The 20,159-nt window shown below is 44.0% G+C and overlaps 1 protein-coding gene across 1 annotated transcript in view; it reads right to left on the bottom strand.

Annotated features, from left to right (window-relative positions):
• Nucleotides 1-5,206: 5,206 nt before the first annotated feature.
• TMX3 (thioredoxin related transmembrane protein 3) overlaps nucleotides 5,207-20,159 on the bottom strand; it is a 33,397-nt gene continuing 18,444 nt past the window's right edge. Inside the window, exons 11-16 of the mRNA XM_068147685.1 lie at nucleotides 17,801-17,858; nucleotides 16,903-16,956; nucleotides 15,360-15,416; nucleotides 11,166-11,295; nucleotides 9,386-9,454; nucleotides 5,207-7,748 (exon numbers count right to left, since the gene is read on the bottom strand). Of these exons, the coding sequence (XP_068003786.1) occupies nucleotides 7,482-7,748; nucleotides 9,386-9,454; nucleotides 11,166-11,295; nucleotides 15,360-15,416; nucleotides 16,903-16,956; nucleotides 17,801-17,858 (635 nt within the window). The 3' untranslated portion in view covers nucleotides 5,207-7,481. The remainder of the gene's footprint in view (nucleotides 7,749-9,385; nucleotides 9,455-11,165; nucleotides 11,296-15,359; nucleotides 15,417-16,902; nucleotides 16,957-17,800; nucleotides 17,859-20,159) is intronic.

Below are 20,159 nucleotides of genomic sequence, written 5' to 3' on the forward strand. Positions count from 1 at the left end.
CGTAGAATTTCTCTACAAATGTACAAGCCAGTGAGTCACTGGCACTGTGACAGTGGCTGCCCACAGTGCATCTTTCCCACTCTTACCTAGTTACATCCTGGGCAAGATGCCTTTTGCCTAACATCACAAGACTGAAGCGTTTTCCTCTTCCATTTCAACTGCCTCCTGTCAAGATGAGGTTGATACATAACAATCATTCTGAAAAAGGGGATAATGAGATAGCAACCTGCAGTTGCTTCACTGTAAGAGCTCAGCCAAATCACCTTTGCTTTCTAGAGAAAGGAAGTAAAGGATGAAATAAATACTTAAGTCCAAGGCCAGGCTGGATGATGCCTTGAGCAGCCTGGTCTAGTGGAAAGTGTCTCTGCCCATGGCAGGGGGGGTGGAACTAGATGATCTATAATGTCCCTTCCAATCAAAATCATTCTATGATTTTAAGTCAGCACAGCCATCTGGAGGGATGATCTTTAAGGTCCCTTCTAACCCCAAACCATTCTATGACCCTGAGTCAGCATAGCCATCTGTAGATTTGGAACTAGATTATCTTTAAGGTCCTTTCCAACCCCAACCACTCTATGATTCTAAGTCTACATAACAATCTTGTCATGAAATGAGCTCTAAAGTTTCCCACTCTGCTGCTGCCTCCAGACCCTTGTTGCTCTCTCGTCCCCTGGCATGCTGTCCTCTCCAGCTGAATTTTCCTTTATCCACTCTAGAGCACTGCTTTCCAACAGCTTGTTTGCCATAATTTGAAGGCCAGCATACAAAGGCATGAGGACAGAAACTCCTTGAGCCAGCACTGTCATTAAAGTTGCAATGTAATGAAACTATGGCCTAAGTAACTTGCCTAAAACTGCACTCCACGTCAAAGGAAGATGGCCAGAAACTGAACTTAATGCTCCATACCATGCCTAGACTCTAATTTAAACATGACAGGGCGAGTTCACTGCTCAAGGACCAACAGGAACAGACCAATTTACATCTATGATCACGAGCTCACTGTCCTCAAAATGCAGCAGCCTTGTCCTAGCTTCAAACCAGTTGCATGAGCAGAGGAAATACCCCACAGGCTGTTGTGTTTGCTCACCTCTGTACCTTATGTCTCCTTCCTCACCTTATGATACATCATCATAGTGATGCAACGATGACTTTTTGAAGTGTTTACTGAATCCTTTCCCCTGTGTCTTCAGAAGGTCATTAAAACCATCCACAGCAGCACATATTCTGCATGAAAAAGCTGCTCAAGTTTTAGTACTTCAAATTTTCAGGGTCATGATCATCATGGCCAACTTCCAGCTCTTCCTGAAAGCCACCAGGGCTAATCCATGTATGTACAACAGAGGCTACCATAGCTACTACTCAACAAAGGCACTGCCCTGTGCAATTGAGCTTCTGCTTCTGGGAGGCAATGTGAGAAGAGAAATTGATGTTAGAGCACAGCCATGCCAGTTCACACTGAGGCTCTTAACTAAGGCTTAAAAACTTCCACTACTATGGCCATTAAACCACATCCCAAAGTGCCATGTCCACACATTTCTTGGTCACCTTCAAGGACAGGCAGCCTGCTCCAATGCCTGATCACTCTTCAGTCAAGAAATTCCCCTGGAACAATTTCAGGCCATTTCCTCCTGTTCTATCACCTAATGCTAGCAAGAAGAGACTGATCTCCAACTCACTCCAACCTCCTTTCAGGGAGTTGTAGAGGCTAATGAAATCTCTCCTCAGTTTCCTCTTCTCCAGATTAAACAATCCCACTTCCCTCAGCCACTCCTCACCACACCTGTTCTGTAGACCCTAACCCAGCTTTGTTGCTCTGGACACACTCCAGCACCTCAATGTTTTTCTTGTAATGAGGGGCCCAAAACCGAACCCAGTATTCAAGGTGCAGCCTCATCAGTGCTAAGTACAGGGGTACAATCACTTCCCTACTCCTGCTGGTCACACTGTTCCTGATCCAGGCCAGGATTCTGTTTGCCTTCTAGGCCACCTCAGCACATTGCACTCATTCAGCCAGGACTTCTCTCTTTGCCAGTCTAAACTTACGGGGAATGTGAGCTACAAAGCAATACTATTCGTCTCCTAAGTAACTGACTGAACAGGTTTCCATGCTGCTCTTCAAAGGACCTTATAGGTTTTTCAGGGTTTATTGTTAAAAGCCACAATACTCAGAAATGTTTTATGGAAAATACTTGCAGCCTATTCATCTTTGCTAAGCAATTGCAAACACTTTGGTCTAGCGACAGGAGAGGTCACACCAACTGCTAAGTGGTGTTACATTAGTAAAGTGACACAAAGGATAGCATCAGAAATCATATAAAAAAGGCCAAAATCTCAGAAATCAGAGAAAAAGAACTGTTTGGGGAACAGACTATGAAAACCTTGTGGGTGAAAAGGTCAACAAAGCATTGAACAAAGTATTGTCACAATTGTGACAGCAACATAATATGCAACAGCACTGTGTGATTCACTCCCTTAGCAAGGTACCCAGTGAGCAGAGCACAACAGCACAAAGCTATTTTGCTCCCTCAGAAGACTTGTGAGCCAGTGCCAGTTTGTCACAGCACAAAGCAAAGTGCAGCATCTGGAGTCTCAGGAGATTTTACCAGCTTAAGGGAAACACGTTCTGGTTTTGCAACCTTTTTGCAAACTTGAGCTTCAGGCTGGCACCAGAACAACTCTCCACCCACTCTGCTCCTTCAAGTACAACCACTTCTTCAAATGTGCTGACAAAAGAGGAACAGGGTAAAGCGGTTCTGGCCCATAGCAGAGCAAGGTAAGCCTTTGACTTAAATACTCCTGGGCCATCTTCAACACATCAGATCTATCAGTGCAACTATTCTCCCTCTCTTCCCTGCCTTGCTGAGACCACACCTGCAAGACTGTATCCAGCTTTGGGCACCCCAGGAGCAGAGAAACAGGGATCTACTGGAAAGAGTGCAACAGACACCTACAGGGATGAAGAAGGGACTTGAACATCTCTGCTACAAAGAAAGACTAAGAGAACTGGAGCTGCTTAGTGAGGAGAGGAGAGGAGACTCGAGGAGAGGAGACTCGAGGAGAGGAGAGGAGACTCGAGGAGAGGAGAGGAGACTCGAGGAGACTCGAGGAGAGGAGAGGAGACTCGAGGAGAGGAGAGGAGAGGAGACTCGAGGAGAGGAGACTCGAGGAGAGGAGAGGAGACTCGAGGAGAGGAGACTCGAGGAGAGGAGACTCGAGGAGAGGAGACTCGAGGAGAGGAGACTCGAGGAGAGGAGACTCGAGGAGAGGAGACTCGAGGAGAGGAGACTCGAGGAGAGGAGAGGAGACTCGAGGAGACTCGAGGAGAGGAGAGGAGAGGAGAGGAGAGGAGAGGAGAGGAGAGGAGAGGAGAGGAGAGGAGAGGAGACTCGAGGAGAGGAGAGGAGAGGAGAGGAGAGGAGAGGAGAGGAGAGGAGAGGAGAGGAGAGGAGAGGAGAGGAGGAGGAGAGGAGAGGAGGAGAGGAGAGGAGGAGGAGAGGAGAGGAGGAGAGGAGAGGAGGAGGAGAGGGGATCTTAGCAACATCTACAAGTTTCTGAGGGGTAGGTGTCAAGATGAAGGTGCCAGGCTCTTTCTGGTGGTGCCAAATAATAGGATAAGGAACAAAGGTTATAAACTGGAACACAGGAAGTTCCATATCAACATGAGGAGAAACATCTTTCCTGTGAGGGTGCTGGAGCCCTGTAGCAGGCTGCCCAGAGAGGTTGTGAAGTCTCCTTCTCCAGAAACTTTCAAAACTCACCTGGACGCATTCCTGTGTGGCCTGCTCTAGGTGATCCCGCTTTGGCAGGGAGTCTGGACCAGATGATCTCTGGAGGTTCCTTTCAACTCCTACCATTCTATACTATGAAATGGTAAAGCAGGGTTTAAAATAACGCCCCAAGCCACCCCTCCCCAAAAAAGGGAAACTGTTATTTTTTCAAATACTCAAAAACCCCACAAGGGGGCGCTGTGATAAAAGGACTCTCCGACCTACAAAAACCCAACCCCAAGGATCAAATCAAGCTTTTCTAAAACCTAAGGTCAGCCAAACTCTGCTGCCAACATCAACAGCACCATAATCAAAACTATGTTGTTAATTCATACTCCATGTTGGACTTTGCAGAAGCTGGAAGCATTCTAATACCAAGCATGTAAAAACATCCCCAGACATACCAGGGCACAGGCAATTATCTCTTCTAATTACACACTACATTATTGCTCTACAAGTTTACCACTACTTTAACTATGATTAATGACAATCTCATTACTGGTTTAGCCCAGGCTGTATCCATAGGAAAGACTTGGGGGGGTGCTGGTGCATGAGAAGCTGGACAGGAGCCAGCAATGTGCACTTGAAACACAGAAGGCCAATGGCATCCTGCACCAAAAGAAGCATGGCCAGCAGGTCAAGATGTGATTCTGCTCTGGTGAGACCTCACCTGGAATACTCTGTCCAGCTCTGGGGCCCTCAATACAAGGGAGGCATGGACCTGATGGAGCAGGTCCAGAGAAGGGCCACAAGGATGATCAGAGGGCTGCAGCACCTCTGTTATGAAGACAGTCTGGGGGAATTGGGGCTGTTCAGCCTGGAGAAGAGAAGGCTCTGGAGAGACTTTATACCTACATTTCAGTATCTGAAGGGGACCTGCAGGAAGGCTGGGGGAGGACTGCTTAGAAGGACTTGTAGAGGCAGGATGAGGGGCAAAGGTTTGAAAATGGGGGAGATTTAGGTTGGATATCAGGGGGAAGTTGTGCACAATGTGTGTGCACAATGAGTGTGAAATCCTGGAACAGGTTGTCCAGGGATGTGGTTGAGACCCCATTCCTGGAGGCATTCAAGATCAGACTTGCTGTGGCCCTGTTCAGCCTGGTCTAGTTGGAGGTGTTCCTGCTGACCGCAGGGGGGTTGGACAAGATGACCTGGAGGGTCCTTTCCAACCCAGTGCAATCTGTGAAGCTGTGAGACTCACCAAGAGACAAATAAATATCAACTTCTGCACCTGGAGAGTATTTTCAAAATATTGCTGAAAAGGTACTGAACAGAATAAATTCACTTTTCTTTAGAAGAGCTACCAGCAAGGAGCCTTTCTGTACATGGTTACTTGGGGCCTGAAGTAAGCTCACAATGACTCTCCCAGGAAATGTGGCCTCCAACACAAGCTATAACACCCAAGCTTAACACAGTGTAAATTAAGCATAGGAAACAAACCCTTTTAAATGTTTTTATTACAGAAAACAACAAAAACAAAAGCCAAAACCAGAAGGCTTACACTTGACTTAAAAAAAAAGCAGAATTATTCCATGAATTTAAAATTATTACAGTGAAGTTGCTTTAAGAAACCTTTAGAGACCGAAATAAAAACTAAAATGCCAGAGTCTCTCAGACAACTTGCTAAATTACTTGCATGACCACTGCAAACCCCTTTAATTTCACATCACTTCTGACACCCACTCTATGACCTGTACGCTTTTCCTCTCCCTGTGTCTCACTGAATAAAGCTAGGGGAAGGATTTGGTGAAAATGGCAGTACAGCATCATGTTTCATTTTCAGCAGTTCAGTACACCCCTGATTGATACTACATCTCAGAAGTGACTAAGACACATGCTCTCCTCCTAAGCCTAACAGTTAAGTGTTACTGTTTGAACAGATCACACTGTGATCTGCTTCTTGCACAGTATTTAGCATATTCTGGTCCATAGCTCAGAAGGTTTCTTAGGTACTACTGTTTATAAACAAACACTGACAAAAATAACCAAAAAATGAAGGCTCATAATTGAAACAGTTCTCAGCAGTGAAGCAAAATTCAGATCTTTTTACTAAATACCATAAGAAGGAACAGAGGTGTTCCATTGACCTCAGTTTTTCTAAGTCAAAAGCTGCTTGTTTCCAGCCTGAGCCAAAATTAAAGCTGGAGGGAAAGAGACAAATCAAAAAACATATTACTGCCTTAACAGTCCTACATTTTAACTCTCAGCACCAAGTCCAAATTGCTACAGTCCAAATAAATTGACAGGCTTGGCACTGCTTATCCTTGAAGATTTTAACCCTGGACACAAATGAGTCCGTTTCTCAGTCACAGGATTGTATTAAAAGTGATTCAAATGATTAAAAAGGTAACAAAAATGCATTTCACTGACCAATCTCTATGAATGTTCTTATTCTGCTCCATTAACTCCCTCCTTCAGAGCGGGTAACAGTCTCAAAGAGAAGTCTCACCACCAGCTACCTTGAAGATCCCTAACAACCTGAAGACTGTAAAACAAGTTTACCCCATTCAGAGAGCTTATCATTACAGTTAGGCAGAATAGCCAGAGGCTGCTTCTAGTCACATCTTTATCAAGCTCTCCTGCAGATTCAGGAAACTGTTCACTTGTCATGGGTTAAGTTGAATCTGCTGTCACTATTCAACCCCACACTGCCATCATACCAGCTTCAAAATGAAAAGTGCTGGCTGGAGCAAAGTATTATGGGGCTTGAAGTTTGATTGGAACATGAGATGCCTCCTCTTTCAGGTGCTGCATCTGGTTTCTGGCTTTGGGGCAGTGGCTTTTTCTGCTGGGTCACACGGGGTGGGTGGGAGGTCGCTCACTTCTGCTGCTGCTGCTTTCTGCAAGCAGGCTAAGGTCACTGTGCACTTTATCTCATTTTATATTAAACTATTTTTATCTCAACCCCTTAACTCAACCCAGAGGGGTTTTTGTGTGTGTTGCTTTCCCTCACTTCTGTGTTAAACAGAAGGTTAATCCATTACAGCACTGTAAGTTTGTATAAGCACTTGCAAAACAATTTAACAGGCCATCGTGCTCTACAAGGTTTACAATGTAGTCTCCCAATATTTTTAGCTGCTAAAGAAACATTTTAGAATACAACTCCCTGATCTTACATCAAGTAAACATTCCCAGCTGTCACTAATTATATTATCTCGTAAAAGAGTTCTCTAATTCATAATAATTTACACTAAACTTCAGATAATAGAAACGTTTGGGTGAGTTACTTGGTTTTTGTTTCAAAATAATGTGACTTCTTGGGAAACTAAATTGTCTTTAGCTATCAGGCTGTGTGAGACTTTTCAGATCTCTCTTAATCTCTTAGTTTTCAGCCTTACTTTTGTGTGACGGTGTGTTTAGCTGAGCTGTATGAATAGTAGCTCATCACTTACACTAAGGTCAAGTGACATTACCTTCATCTTGCTGTTCTGGAAATAAATGACCAATTCAAAACTCTTCAAAAAAGAACTGTACCTGCAAAGGTCTTCAGTTAAAATTGCTCTTAGCTTATCTATTAAAGACAATTAAGAGAACATCCATGGGTTTGGTTTTGTTTTTCCCCCTGTCAATTTCTGATAAAAAGGGAATTACATGCAAGCCAAAACTACCGTAACGCAAACAGAAAGGTCCTTTTTTATGATGATCCTCAACAAATGGCTACCTCCAATAAATAAGTGTTTTTGGAAATCCTAGAGAATGCTTGTGCTAAACAAGTTAGTCTTTTTTCTTTTCCATGAGGTCTTTCTGTTGAAGCTCATCATCTGAAAGTTCTGTGTCTCTTCCACTCTTTCCTTCTTCTTGTTCCTCCTCAGTGCCTTCGTCTGTGAGCTCCCGATCGCTGCTCTCCTTTTTAGCTGTCTCATTCTCATCTACCCCTCCATCCGGATCAGCTGTGCAGATTCCATAACACATGATGCTGATCACCCCCAGGGGCAACCCGAAGAGAAAGCATCCCAGAAGTGGTGAACTCTTGAACACGGACTGTGGAAACACAAAATGTGAAGTAACAAAACACTTTTGAGTGAATACATAAAATTACCACAGTACTGCTCTTATTACTCTGTGTATTTATTCAGAAGCATCCTCAGGTTTTTGGAGGGGACAATGTGGCATTGGAATAGTTAAATGTCAACATGACAATTAATTTGTTGGATACTAAATGTATCCAATTAATGGGTTTTTTTTAAGCTTTAGGACTAACTGTTCTGTTAAAATAACACTTTGAAGTAAGCAGTTCCATCTTTTATTTGTGCCTCGGTGTCAAAACTTAGTCTGAGCGAAAAGGGATCTGCAGAAACACGCTGTTATCAGCTTCCCACTGAAGAGTAGTTTAATGGCATAGGAAGAAGAACTAGGGGTCATCCTGCTGGAAGGCAGCTCCACAGAGAAAGACCTTAGAGTTGTAGCAGACAGCAAGTTATCCATGGAACAGTACTGTGCCCTTGTGGCCAAGAAGGCCAATGGCATCCTGGGGTGCATCAAGAAAAGCGAGAGGTCCTCCTTCCCATCTACTCTCCCTACTGAGACAGCACCCCCGATATTGTATCCAGTTTGGGGCTCCCCAGTTCAAGAGACAGGAGAACAGTCCACTGGAAAGGTACAAGGATGATGAAGGGATTTGAACAACTCTCCTGCAAAAAAAAGACTGAGAGACCTGGGGCTGTTTAGTCTGGAGAAGAGAAGGCTGAGAGGGGATCTTATGAATGTCTCTAAATGTCTGAGGGGTGGGTGTCAAGATGAAGGTGCCAGGCTCTTTTCAGTGATGCCCAGTAATAGGACAAGGAACAGTGGGTATAAGGTAGAACACAGGGGGTTCCACCTCAACGTGAGGAGAAACTCTTTTACTACGAGGGTGACAGAGACCTGGAACAGGCTGCCCAGAGAGGCTGTGGAGTCTCCTATAGAGACTTTCAAGACCCATATGAATGCATTCCAGCTTGACCAGCCCTAGGTGATCCTGCTTTGTCAGAGCAGTTGCACTAGATGATCTCCAAAGGTCCCTTAAACCTGTAACATTTTATGATTCTATGACTTTTGTTTTCAGAAACTGAAGGCTAAATGTTGTGCTCTCATAGAGAAATATTTGAGTTTCAATTCAAATTCACAGCAGAGGTTTTGCTTTGCTTGTGTCGGAGAAGTGAAGAAATGAATTTGTGTACCTCTTCCCAACAAAATTCTGTTAAGCACAATTAACCTGTAAGAAAGATGATAAAAGTATTTGCTTGGAAACAACACTAATTGTAATATTTAACCCTCTTATGCTGCAATTAGACTGAAACCATAACATTGCTCAGAACATGAAAGAACGTGGGAAACGATGGCAAGAAGAGTCAAGGATGAGACGGTGAATTTGCATTATTCCACCCCTTCAAATATGTCAGACTAACACAGAAAAGAGTGAAACAAAAAAATAAAGGGAGAAATTTATGTATGTTGAATAATTAGCACTATGGAACATATTATTGAAGTTCATTTAGCTTAAACCTACTCATATATAGTTATAACACGTACGCTCTATGCATAATGTAAACAAACTTGCATCAATGTATTTCTTAAAGCCTTTGCAAGTAAATACAGCTTGATTGACAAGAGTATCATCTAATTGAATAAAACTTTACCATTACAGTAGACTTTGCATCATAGATTACTCTCTTGATTCGCTGCAGGAGTCCATCCCCACCCTGTGCCTGCAATTTCAAATGGAACCATGTCAAAACTGCTGACACTTTTCATTTATGATTCCAACAGTTCATTCTTCAGACCTTGCAACTTTAAGTCCCTTTAGAAGGAAATGAAAAGCAATTATTCTTGCATTTCATGCTGCCCAGACACTCCCAATTTCTCAAGTAAGGATAAGCATTTCAACAGTCTCATGCAAAACTATCTCACAATTGTTTGAAACCATTAAAGAAAACTAAACAGCAAGCTGGCTAAATGGCTCTCCACTCTCAGACCACAGAGGAACAGGCGGTAAAATCTACCAACTATCCTGACTTAAGAACAATGAAATTGCATAGACCTTCTAAACTCCCCTGCAGATGATGCACATCTAGTTATGGACTATGACAGAAGCAACCAGAACAATCTAAGAACCAAGAAAGAAGAATATATGAAGGTGTAACAAAGAAAACTTGTGACAGGCAATGATAGCCTAGACCTGCATTGCCACCTAATGTAGCAGTCCTCAAAATAACCACTTGTCTCGAGCTGCCATCTACATTTTGGAACTGAAATGAGCAGCATTTGACCCTGACCAAGTCTCCTCAAATTACACACACACAAAAGAGGTTACAAAGATGAAATAGACTCACAAAGAGCTACCTATATTTACCTTACAGAAAATACCAAGAATGTCATGGTGAATAATCCAACACTTGCCAAGGAGGGTGGGGGGCAGCGTTTCATATCTCAGAAATTTCACTGTAGTCTAGAAATTCTGCATCCTATTACTTGGCTACCAGCACATTTGAAGGCTGCCACTCCTGATTCATAATCACTTCCCCCATCCACACAACATAGTCTCCTGTCAAACTTACAGCACACTGAGGAAATAAGGGAGCGTGAGTTTGTTTTGCCAACATTATAAAACACCTACCTGAGTGAACAATTCCAGGTGGATTTACTGACTTTGTTGGTTAAACAGAAGCCAGCTCCTTTTTAGTTTTACAGCAGAAACAGTGGTAAGCCTGTGTCTGTCTGAAAAGCAAGTCTACCACTGGTTTTTAAATCATCAAGCTACCAGATTTATTAATTTATTACTCTATTAATTAACTTACCCAAAGAAAGGGTACAGTTCAATTATGTACTAGAAAGACTATTTTAAACAAGGCATTTAAAGCAAACCAGGCTCTGGCCAACCTGATCTAGTTGAGGATATCCCTGCTTACTGCAGAAGGGGCTGGACTAGATGACCTTTAGACATCTCTTCCAACCTAGACTATTCTACAATTCTATGAATAAGAAGCTTTGTTTACTGGTGACACCAGTAAAAGGAAGATCAAGAAGTCAGCTAACATGCTTTAAACAACACCACCAAAAAGAATTTGGCTTTCTATAGGTTTCCCAGGGAGGTAGTTGAGGTCCCATCCCTAGAGATATTGAAGGTCAGGCTTGACAAGGCTCTGAACACCTGATCTAGTTGAGGATCACTGCAGGGGGGTTGGACTAGATGACCTTTGGGGGTCCCTTCCAACCAAACCCATTCGATAACTGAGGTTCCACAGCCAGAACAGCAAGGAATGGCAAGAATTCATCATGACATATTCACTGACAGCACACAACACAGGAAGACAGGCAAGACAGGAAGATAAATCACATGGCATACCAGTAACCACATCTAAGAAAAAAACAAACACAACCCATCAACCAACATACTTCAAAGCCACAACAAAGACTTACTTCAGCAGTACCATCCAAGATATTGTTAATGAACTTAACCATGTCTTTTGTGTTCTCGATATGTCTGTCTGGTAGAAAATACTGCTGATTGGAGGTATTCAAGACAACGACAGTAGGGATTGTCACCTCACTGGAAACAGAAAGCAGATGCGTTACACATTTGAAGAACAACAGTGTAAAACATTGCAAAGACCTCCTACATAATTTTAAAAGGCATTCATTAAGCTTCACTCTGTGTGTTTCTTACAGTACTTCCTTAAAGGCAAGAGGGAAGGGGGAAAGAATCACTTGAACGATACAAAAACGTTTCTCATTAATATTTTTTTCCTTCACCTCTGTGCCAGTGACACTATTGAAGCTTACTGCGTTTCACATACCCACTGGCACCTTATGACTTCCCCATTAGTAAGAGGTTGTAAGAGAGATTAGTAAGAGGTTGTAGACAGGCAGATGTTGGTCTCTTCACCCAGGCAGCCAGTACCAGAACAAGAGGACACAGTCTCAGGCTGTGCCAGGGGAGGTTCAGGTTGGATCTTAGGAAGAAGTTCTATACAGAAAGAGTGATTGCCCATTGGAATGGGCTGCCCAGGGAGGTGATGGAGTCGCCGTCGTTGGAGGTGTTCAGGAGGAGACTTGCTGGGGTGCTTGGTGCCATGGGTTAGCTGTTTGGGTGGGTTGGATTGGTTGATGGGTTGGACACGATGATCTTGAAGGTCTCTTCCAACCTGGTTTGGTTTATTCTAATAAAGGTTTACTCTAATAACCTTGCATATGAAACTATGTACTATTAAGATAACACATGTAGTGTTTTAGTATGCAAAGGCAAAAATCACAATCCAAAAACTCAATCCCACACAGCCACAGTCTAACTGAAGGATCTGGAACTGTTGGAACCAGCCCAGAGGAGGACCATGAGGGTGATGTAAGGGCTGGAACACCTCTGCTATGAGGATAGGCTGAGGGAGCCGAGGTTATTCAGCCTGAAGAGAAGACACCAGGGAGACCTTATAGCTATCTCTCAATACCTGAAGGGAACCTGCAGGAAGGCTGCAGAGGGATTTTTCATTATGGTGTCTAGTGACAGGACAGGGCGGAAGGGCTTGAATCTGAGGGAAAGGAGGGTTAGACTGGATCTTAGGAAGAAGTTCATCAGCACAAGGGTACTTTGACGTGTAGAAACAGATAAATTGTAATGTCTACTACAGGAGTTAGTCAAGATCACAAGTGTACTTCTATCAGGAATTACTACTTCTACGTCAACAAATCCTACAATATTTTGTCCTTTGTGAAGAAACAGAATTCATTGCTATGTGCAGCTAAGGAAAAAAGTCTCCAGTGACAGATTTTTCCTGGTTCAGGTGGCTTTTGCTATTTGCACTTGCTGCCATCTAATGGCCAACTTAAAGCACTTGCGGTGGGACTAGGCAAGCAGCCACGTGAAGAGCAACCACTTAGAACACTGAACATATCTTGCTGCTCTCCCCTTCTGCGGGAGACTTATACCGTCGTTTAGAAAAGAATTTTGCGAACACTTCAACAACAATTCTCCATGTATTGCAAATTCTAAAATCAGGCGTTTTGCAGATTAAGTTAAACAATCCAATTGAACAGATTTTGAGACTAGTGGCAGTTCTGTCTTCTTCCCCTTATTTTTTTTCCTCGCAGGGACCCCCATCTCCCTTCTCTGCTTCTTTGCACATCAGTTCCGGTAGTCAGTAAAATAAACAAGAAGACATTTGAGGGTTCCGTTGCACCGGCAACATCAATTTCCTACTTGCCTAGCCAAAAAAGCAAACACTTTTCTGCCAGATAAACAGGCAGAAACATCTCAGCAGACAATCAGACATAAGAATTTGCACAGGAGAAGCAATTAACAAAGTGAAGAAGGTCTCACTTTTGGCAGCTATAATGCACTAGATCAATCACATCACTTAACTTCAATTGAGACACAGCTGGTTTTAGATTAATCGTATTCAGGTGTTAATCGACAGGCATGCCACAGAAATTCAGATCTTCATAGTATCATTCAGGGTTGGAAGGGACCACAAGGATCATCTAGTTCCAAACCCCTGCCATGGGCAGGGACACCCCACACTAGATCAGCCTGGCCAGAGCCTCGTCCAGCCTGGTCTTAAACACATCCAGGGACGGGGCCTTGACCACCTCCCTGGACAACCCATTCCAGGGTTTCACCACTCTCATGGGGAAGAACCTCCTCCTCACATCTAGCCTGAATCTCCCCACCTCCAGCTTCATTCCATTCCCCCTAGTCCTATCACTACCTGAGATCCTGAGAAGTCCCTCCCCAGCCTTCCTGTAGGCCCCCTGAGTCCCTGTGAAGCTCCTAGAATCTTCAAGAGCACAAATGTGATTTGTGCATGCTTTGAATGCCAAGAGAGGGGCTTGGAAAACTTACAGAGCTGGCATATTGACCTCTGCCTTTCCCTTCCTTCACTCAAAAGGCCAGAGAACAAGAAGTCAGATGTAAATGCCAAGCAAATTAACTCTCTAATTATACAATTTTAGACAATGCCCATTCAGGGCAAATGTCTTCTATTTCAAAATGCACCTTGTACGTATTGAGTGCAGCCAGCATCCTTCATTCATTTTATGCGGCTTCTCTGCATCAAGAATGAAATGTGCCTCTCCAGAAATAAGGATAGAATAGAATAGAATAGAATAGAATAGAATAGAATAGAATAGAATAGAATAGACCAGACCAGACCAGACCAGACCAGACCAGGTTGGAAGAGACCTCCAAGATCATCGCGTCCAACCTATCATCCAACACCACCTAATCAACTAACCCATGGCACCAAGCACCCTGTCAAGTCTCCTCCTCAACACCTCTGGCGATTCCACCACCTCCCTGGGCAGCCCATTCCAGTGGGCAATCACTCTCTCTGTGTAAAACTTCCTCCTGACCTCCAGCCTGAACTTCCCCTGGCGCAGCCTCAGACTGTGTCCTCTTGTTCTGGTGCTGGCTGCCTGGGAGAAGAGACCAACCTCTGCTTGTCTACAACCTCCCTTCTGGTAGTTGTAGACAGCAATAAGGTCTCCCCTAAGTCTCCTCTTCTCCAGGCTAAGCAACCCCAGCTCCCTCAGCCTCTCCTCACAGGGCTGTGTTCCAAGCCCCTCACCAACTTTGTTGCCCTTCTCTGGACTCGTTCCAGCAAGTCAACCTCCTTCCTAAACTGAGGGGCCCAGAACTGGACACAGGACTTGAGGTGTGGCCTAACCAGTGCAGTGTACAGGGGCAGAATGACCTCCCTGCTCCTGCTGGCCACACTGTTCCTGATGCAGGCCAGGATGTCATTGGCCCTCCTGGCCACCTGGGCACACTGCAGGCTCATGTTCAGCCTACCATCAACCAGCACGCCCAGGTCCCTCTCTGCCTGGCTGCTCTCCAGCCACTCTGACCCCAGCCTGTAGCTCTGCATGGGGTTGTTGTGACCAACGTGCAGAACCTGGCACTTGGATGTGTTCAATCTCATGCCCTTGGACTCTGCCCATCTGTCCAGCCTGTCGAGGTCTCTCTGCAGAGCCTCTCTACCATCCAGCAGATCAATTCCTGCCCCCACCTTGGTGTCATCAGCAAATTTACTGATGATAAAAAATGCATAACCATCCCAGGATCACAGGATGTTAGGGGTTGGAAGGGACCTCCAGAGATCAAGTCCAACCCCTCTGCCAGAGCAGGACCATAGAATCTAGTGCAGGTCACATAGGGACACATCCAGATGGGTCTTGAGAGTCTCCTGAGAAGGAGACTCCACAACCTCTTTGGGCAGCCTGTTCCAATGCTCTGTGACCCTCACAGTGAAGAAGCTCCTCCTAATGTTGAGGTGGAATCTCCTGTGCTGTAGTTTATATCTATTGCCCCTTACCTTATTTACATACTTGTAATTTGCCTAATGCCCTGTATGTTTAACAAAGGAAAACACAACATGCAGTTCTAATAGAGCAGTTAATTTAACAAAGTAACCTAAAAGATAAGCTTTGTCAATCAGTATTATCACTAATCCAAACTTCAATTATGCAGTTTAAATTAACAAACTTTCACTATGTTACACACTGGGAAGCTATTTTTTTAACCCATGAAAGACAGGAGTTCTTCATAATATTGTTTTCAATTAAATATAATTAACACCAAATACAACAGAAGAAAGAATATTCAAACAAGGATTTACTTACTCCATTAGCAAACTATTAATGTAATCATTTCCATCCATATGGCCAAACTGGAAATCCCTGTAAGAGAAGCAATGGATAAGAAAATTGAATACTGGTTTTCAGTAAAAGCTCTTCTTAAATACTTTTCCTGTAACTAAGCACATCTTCAGCAATCTACAGACAGTCTACAAGACAGTCAGCATCCCAAAAGACACTTCAGTTAATGGAATGGTCAGCATATGAATAAACAGGCACTGTAACATTTTTCATGTAGGGAAAAATGAGCAGGTGACAAAATTAATAGCTGAGGGGTGAGCAACTGATGTCGTCTACCTGGACCTGAGCAAAGCCTTTGAAACTGTCCCGCACCACATCCTGGTCTCCAAACTGGTGACACATGGGTGTGATGGGTGGACCACTAGATGGATAAGGAACTGGCTTGATGGCCGCACCCAAAGAGTGGCTGTCAATGGCTCCATGTCCCAGTGGAGGCCAGGGACAAGCGGAGTCCCTCAGGGATCAGTCCTGGGACCTGTCTTGTTCAACATCTTTGTGGGTGCCATGGACAGTGGCATTGAGTGCACCCTCAGCAAGTTTGCTGATGACACCAAGCTGTGTGGTGCAGCAGACATGCTGGAGGGAAGGGAGGCCATCCAGAGGGACCTTGACAGGCTGGAGAGGTGGGTACAAGCCAACCTCATGAGGTTCAACAAGAGCACGTGCAGGGTCCTGCATCTGGGTGGAGGCAATCCCAGGCACAAATACAGGCTGGGCAGTGAGTGGCTGGAAAGCAGCCCTGAGGAGAGAGACTTGGGGGTGCTGGCGGACAAAAAGCTCAACATGAGCTCTCAATGTGCACTTGCAGCCCGCAAAGCCAATCAGATCCTGGGCTGCATCAGGAGAAGTGTGGCCAGCAGGTCGAGGGAGGTGATCCTCCCCCTCTACTCAGCTCTGGTGAGACCCCACCTGGAGTACTGTGTCCAGTTCTGGAACCCCTATTACAAGAGGGATATGGAGGTGCTGGAAGGTGTCCAGAGAAGGGCCACAAGGATGATCAGAGGGCTGGAGCACCTCTCCTATGAGGACAGACTGAAGGAGTTGGGGCTGTTCAGTCTGGAGAAGTGAAGGCTCCGAGGTGACCTAATTGTGGCCTTCCAGTATCTGAAGGGGGCCTAGAGGAAGGCTGGGGAAGGACTTCTCAGGATCTCAGGTAGTGATAGGACTAGGGGGAATGGAATGAAGCTGGAGGTGGGGAGATTCAGGCTAGATGTGAGGAGGAGGTTCTTCACCCTGAGAGTGGTGAAGCCCTGGAATGGGTTGTCCAGGGAGGTGGTTGGGGCCCCCCCCATCCCTGGAGGTGTTTAAGCCCAGGGTGGATGAGGCTCTGGCCAGCCTGATCTAGTGTGGGGTGTCCCTGCCCATGGCAGGGGTTTGGAACTAGGTGATCCTTGTGGTCCCTTCCAACCCTGAATGATACTATGATACTATGAAAAAACAAAAATTAGTGCTGTTTTAGGAAGGTTAATGCAGGAGTTAATTTATCATGGTACCATGGTGTGCCTACCTGTGAAAATTATCCCGATAATCTCTAGCAACTTCCTGAATAATAGATTTTAGTCTGGAGGAAAAAAACAGTTACACTGATAAACTGGGATATTCTCTCTCAAAACACAAACAGTAAACATTGATATTTCCCCAGTAAGCAGCACATAGTAACTCATCAGCAACAAGGATTCCCTACTGCTTTAACAAGAAACACCTTGTTCATCTTGCTTGCTTTCTAAGGGTTGAAAGGCTATCTACTAGAGTCTCAATATGAGACAAACACAGACACTCAGGCTGCTTCACTCCATCTACTGCCTCCAGAAAATGCAGCACTGTGACTCTGAAGAAAATCCAAAGTAGTCTGGGAAAAGAGCATACACAACACTTAAAATCCTTTCTTAGTCTATGTTCTATGTGTGCAGTCAGCAAGGGACAGGGGAAGATCTCCTTCCTCTCAGTCTCTTCTGCAAACTCCAACCCAACTGAAATGCTCCTCCTTAATGTAAGTTCCCCAAACAACCAATATATAAGCATCACTAAATTTGCTTTTTTAATGCAAGTGAGCTGAAGGACAGTCACTTGTTTAAGCTTACTAAGCTCGCCTCAAAGTCATCAAAACTCCATTGCTCTTGTCTGTGTTTCAAAGGTGACACAGCAGCTTTAGAAAGCTATGCAATCACTGTTTGCTCCTGTGACCTCCTTACTAAATGGCAGAGGAGCAATACAGGAGCTCCCACCACTTGTTGTACTTGCAGTGTGCTACAAGAGAGCCACAGGCTGAACTCACAAGTTAGAGAACGCCCATAAGTTAAAGCCATTTATTTAACCTAACAGTTTTTCATATTTAAGAAACTTCAAGATCTCTATGTCATACCAGCAAACTTCCCCCCCAGTGTCACCAATACTCAATTCTGTACCTGGTATGCTCCACTGAAGAGTTTTTATCATCAATGACTGCAATAGCCACAAGTTTTCCTAAAATAAGGAATAAAATACTTGAAACCATTTAAAAAGAAACATGCATTTTCAGATGGAAAATATTCCAACCTAAAAGATGAGATTGTCTCCAGAGACAGGACTTGGCTTTCAGCATAAACCAACCTCAATGCCAAATAGACTCTTCTAGATGAAATTTTGTTTTCTTAGAGCTAGTGAGGCTCACTGCCACACCATGAGCATTCTGTGAAAAGTCTATCTTTAGAAAGAAGTTAGAAGGGAAAAAAAACATGTTAATGTTAATTCTCTACTCAGGCAGCACGGGTTGGAATGGACCTTAGCTAATTCCAGCCTCTCTGCCATGGGCAGGAACATCTGCAACTAGACCAGGTTGCTTGAAGCCCCAGCTACCTGGTCAATTTGCAGATACATAAAATAGAAGCTGTGGAAACCTTTATTACAGAATAGCAATTACAGTCTGATTCTAGAACATTGAATCAGTATTGTATGGATTCAGTTACCATTATTTTTCACACTATTGATAATTTGGAGTATTATGCTTATGGGGAAAAAAACAACAAGGAAAATATACTGGCAGAGCCCAGAATTTATTCCATCAGAAAAAACTTAGTTCACAAACCTTTGTCAGAGTTGCTTAAAGAGCAACTACCAGATCACATTGATCTTTTCAGAATTCACTTTGTGAGGTTTTTCTGATTAAAAGGAAAAAAAAAAGCCTCCTAAGGTGAGCCAAAGGTTTAGAAAGCTGGTCAAAGATTCTCCAGAGGAAGCAGTTCTTGTTAGGAAAGCAGAACTGTTAAGAGTGTAGTCACCAGCTGGACAAGTTAAAGCCTCCAGAATGCCAAGGAGTTTTAAGTCACTCCAGATGCCATGATTTGCTCAAAACCCTCCCCACCAAGCCACTCTATTGCTCAATGCCTACCCATCACCACACTACAGGAAGCACTTCCCTCCAAAAGAGAACCTCACTTTTGTTCAAGTAACACTGAAGAGATTTGAGGGCAAGAATATTGATTCATTCCCAGGCTTTCTTGTGAACAGCAACAGCCTCCCGCTGCCCTGCTCCTTCCCACTTTTTCCCCATTTCCTTCCATACTCTAAGACACTATCTAGTGAATACACTAAAAGATAGTTACCTTTAAGATTGGATGAGAACATGTAGATAAATTACAGATACTGTGTATTTATACATAAAGCTCTCAGAAATAAATGGTGACTTCTGTTTACTAAAGTCACAAAGGTAACCTGAGTAATTGTTAAGACAAAAACCTAACAGGTTTTGTAACTGCACCTTCTATTTTTAAAATGTAGGGAGTAACAAAATTAGTTTCATGAACATGTTAAGCACCTAGATGCTTCAGAACCTTTAAAATTGAAAACTTAATGTTGCATTAAATACAAACTTCATTCTTTTGAAATGGAATGCAGACTGCAGACAGTGATTGCCCATTGGAATGGGCTGCCTGGGGAGGTGGTGGAGTCACCATCATTGGAGGTGTTCAGGAGGAGACTTTATAGGGTGCTTGGTTGCATGGTTTAGTTGATTAGGTGGTGTTGGATGATGGGTTGGATGCGATGATCTTGAAGGTCTCTTCCAACCTGGTCTGGTCTGGTCTGGTGTGGTCTATTCTATTCTATTCTATTCTATTCTATTCTATTCTATTCTATTCTATTCTATTCGCTATCCTGGCCTGGAAAAATCAACACTTAGAGCATTTCTTTGCCTTGGCTGCAAAGTTCAAAGTTTTCATTTGCCTTGCAAAAACCTTTTACTAGAGAAAAGCTGAAGTATTTCAGAACAGGTCCCCTTTGGTATATACTCTCCTCTCTTCCTTACCAGATCTACTTTAAAGGTACCTGAATCCATTAGATACAAGACATAAACCCACCCGTACTTGATACTTCCCAATTCCCTACAGTACTCCAAGAGTTAATATGTAATTTATGCTCTTAAATTAAAAGACTACTATTTTGTTTGTGTGTGAGTATTACAGGATTAGACATACTAATTTTTTTGTTGAGGAAAGGACTAATGTAGGCTTTGGATGAAGGGCAACGAAGTTAGTGAGGGGCTTGGAACACAAGCCCTATGAGGAGAGACTGCGGGAGCTGGGGCTGCTTAGCCTGGAGAGGAGGAGACTCAGGGGTGACCTCATTACTCTCTACAACTACCTGAAGGGGGGTTGTAGACAGGCAGAGGTTGGTCTCTTCTCCCAGGCAGCCAGCACCAGAACAAGAGGACACAGTCTGAGGCTGCGCCAGGGGAAGTTCAGGCTGGAGGTCAGGAGGACGTTTTACACAGAGAGAGTGATTGCCCAT

Source organism: Melanerpes formicivorus, unplaced genomic scaffold (assembly GCF_026170545.1).
Source record: "Melanerpes formicivorus ecotype bairdi unplaced genomic scaffold, bMelFor1.0.p_v2 SCAF_15, whole genome shotgun sequence".
Lineage (NCBI taxonomy): Eukaryota > Metazoa > Chordata > Aves > Piciformes > Picidae > Melanerpes > Melanerpes formicivorus.